The sequence below is a fragment of the Monoraphidium neglectum genome, assembly GCF_000611645.1.
Source record: "Monoraphidium neglectum strain SAG 48.87 unplaced genomic scaffold scaffold02719, whole genome shotgun sequence".
Classification (NCBI taxonomy): Eukaryota; Viridiplantae; Chlorophyta; class Chlorophyceae; order Sphaeropleales; family Selenastraceae; genus Monoraphidium; species Monoraphidium neglectum.
The window spans coordinates 1-2,032 of record NW_014010909.1 but is presented as its reverse complement, the minus strand read 5'-3'; the positions used below and the strand labels follow the sequence as shown (position 1 = coordinate 2,032).

The 2,032-nt window shown below is 64.1% G+C and overlaps 1 protein-coding gene across 1 annotated transcript; it reads left to right on the top strand.

The window, feature by feature from the left end:
• Positions 1-1,033: 1,033 nt before the first annotated feature.
• Positions 1,034-1,807, top strand: MNEG_11388 (hypothetical protein; the record flags this gene model as incomplete). Its single annotated transcript, XM_014040139.1, has 3 exons — positions 1,034-1,092; positions 1,290-1,415; positions 1,687-1,807. 3 exons carry the CDS (start codon positions 1,034-1,036, stop codon positions 1,805-1,807), a joined length of 306 nt encoding a protein of 101 aa, XP_013895593.1.
• Positions 1,808-2,032: the final 225 nt, after the last annotated feature.

Genomic DNA, 2,032 nt, shown 5'->3' with positions numbered 1-2,032 from the left:
CATCATGCCGGCGTCGCTGTCGGCGATCCTGCAAAGTGCCTCCAGTGGGTTGGGGTCTTGCCCCGCCACCGCCAGCACATCTATCTCTCCCTCGACCTTTTCTTCATCAAACAACGTGTGAATCACGCTGCTGCGCAACACCTCATCAGAATCGTTCTCGGAATGGTCCATGCTGTTCCCCGCGATGCAGTGAAGCATTAATACGTAGATTATATAAGATAGATCAACTAAACTTGCATGGTGCGCGCTGTTACCCCACCGGTGGCCTGGGTGCCATGATCAGTTGTTGCAACAGCATCAATCGCCGTGCTCATGCGCGTCGTTTCCAATGTACCGCGTTTGAGGGCCGATCCTGTTTGTCTTAGCCACATCTCCGTAACTTAGCCTGGCCCTGCGTCATCAGAGCGTCTCGGGCACGATGTTGGTTCGCGCCTAGTCCTGGTCTGTCGCGGCTGTCTCTCCCAGTGGCGGAATCCACCCGCCCGACGCCGTAACATTTAAAAACAATGCGGTCTATAAAGGGAGGCTGGATTTTCCGCGGCCTGTGGGCTCGCGCGTGCATAGTTTTCCTGATCATCACGGTGTGCATGGTCCCCGGCGGTAGCAGACACACAGAGAACGTCGTAGAACGTGCTGTTGCGAAGAAGCGGCGCGTGAACGTCCCCGGCGAGAGCAACGGCGACGGCGGCGTCGGCGGCGAGCGCGGCGGACCGCCGCCGCGCGCAGCGCGCGCACCAGCACCACCACCGCCGCGCGCGACTGCGGCGGCCCCCGGGAACGACACCGGCCATGCAGGCGGCTCCGCACCCACGCACGACCAGGTGCTCGCTTCTGGTTTGCGCTGGGGAGGAGGGGTAGAGGGGCTGACGGTGCAGAGATCTGGCATGCCTGGCCTTCTCGGCATGGGGGCGTGAGCTGTGCGGGTGCAAGAGCGTCGGCTTTCCTCGGCCAACCCGCGTCCATTGCAAACCAAACTCCCGCGCAGGCCCCAAAATGTGATGAGATGACTTTTCCTGACACCGACTTGCTCTACATGATGTCAATAAGGCCGGATGCGCTCGAGTGCGCGCGCGACAAGGACGCCCTGAAAAGGTGAGGGCGGCGCAGCTTGACGGGCCCAGCGCGGACGCGTGAGGGCGGCGCAACGAAGGGCGGCGCGGTGGTCAGGCGTGCGTGGTCATCATGGCATTGGAAGCTCGCGCGCATCCATCCATGCAAATGCAGGGTTGTCATTAAGCACGCCGCCCTGTCACGACCCACGACCGCACCGCTCGCGTCCCTTCGCGCAGGGCAAACATGTCGACGGTCGTCGCGGCAGCGGGCTGCAAGATCACAGATCAGAATCGCGCCGCTGTTGAGAACGGAGACCGAGTAGAAGGGGTTGGGAACCTGCTCCACGCGGGGAAGTCCGGCAGGTGCGGGGCGCGGAGCCAGTCACACCCGACGTGCGCGCCACGCTAGACGCGCCCAGTCTGACGCGGCCGGCCACCAGCACACAGACGGGGGCGCAGCCACGCACTGGCGCCCTGCATGCATGCGGCACGCCTCAGCCAGGGCACCGCCTGTGCAGGTTGCGCGCGCGCACCTCTGGCAAGGTCTGGGCCGCCCGAACAGGCCCGTCGATTGGCAGCCAGAGAGGGTCACGGCTGATTTCTCGACTGTGCGGGTCGTCTGTACGCGTGCCAGGCTGACCGTGGTGCACGCCGTGGTGCACGCCGAGTACCTCAAGGCATCGGAGCGTGAAGCCTTTGTCGGCCTGAGCGAAGATCATGCTAAAATCAAGGCAAACGGCCGTGACATCACGTGAGTTGAGGGGACAGCTGGGGGAGGGGGGGCGTCGCATGGATCTCGCGGCGCCAGAAGACACCGCCGCTGCACCGCTTGGGCGCACTCGACTGCATGTCCTGCGCCTACTGGTGTGCTTAGTGTCTGGCCAGCCGGCGTCCACACTGCAGCGCTGGCATGGGCGCCGCGGGCGCGCGACGGATCTGTGCGCCCCAGACAGAGTATGCTGAGCTGCATCCCCTCGCCC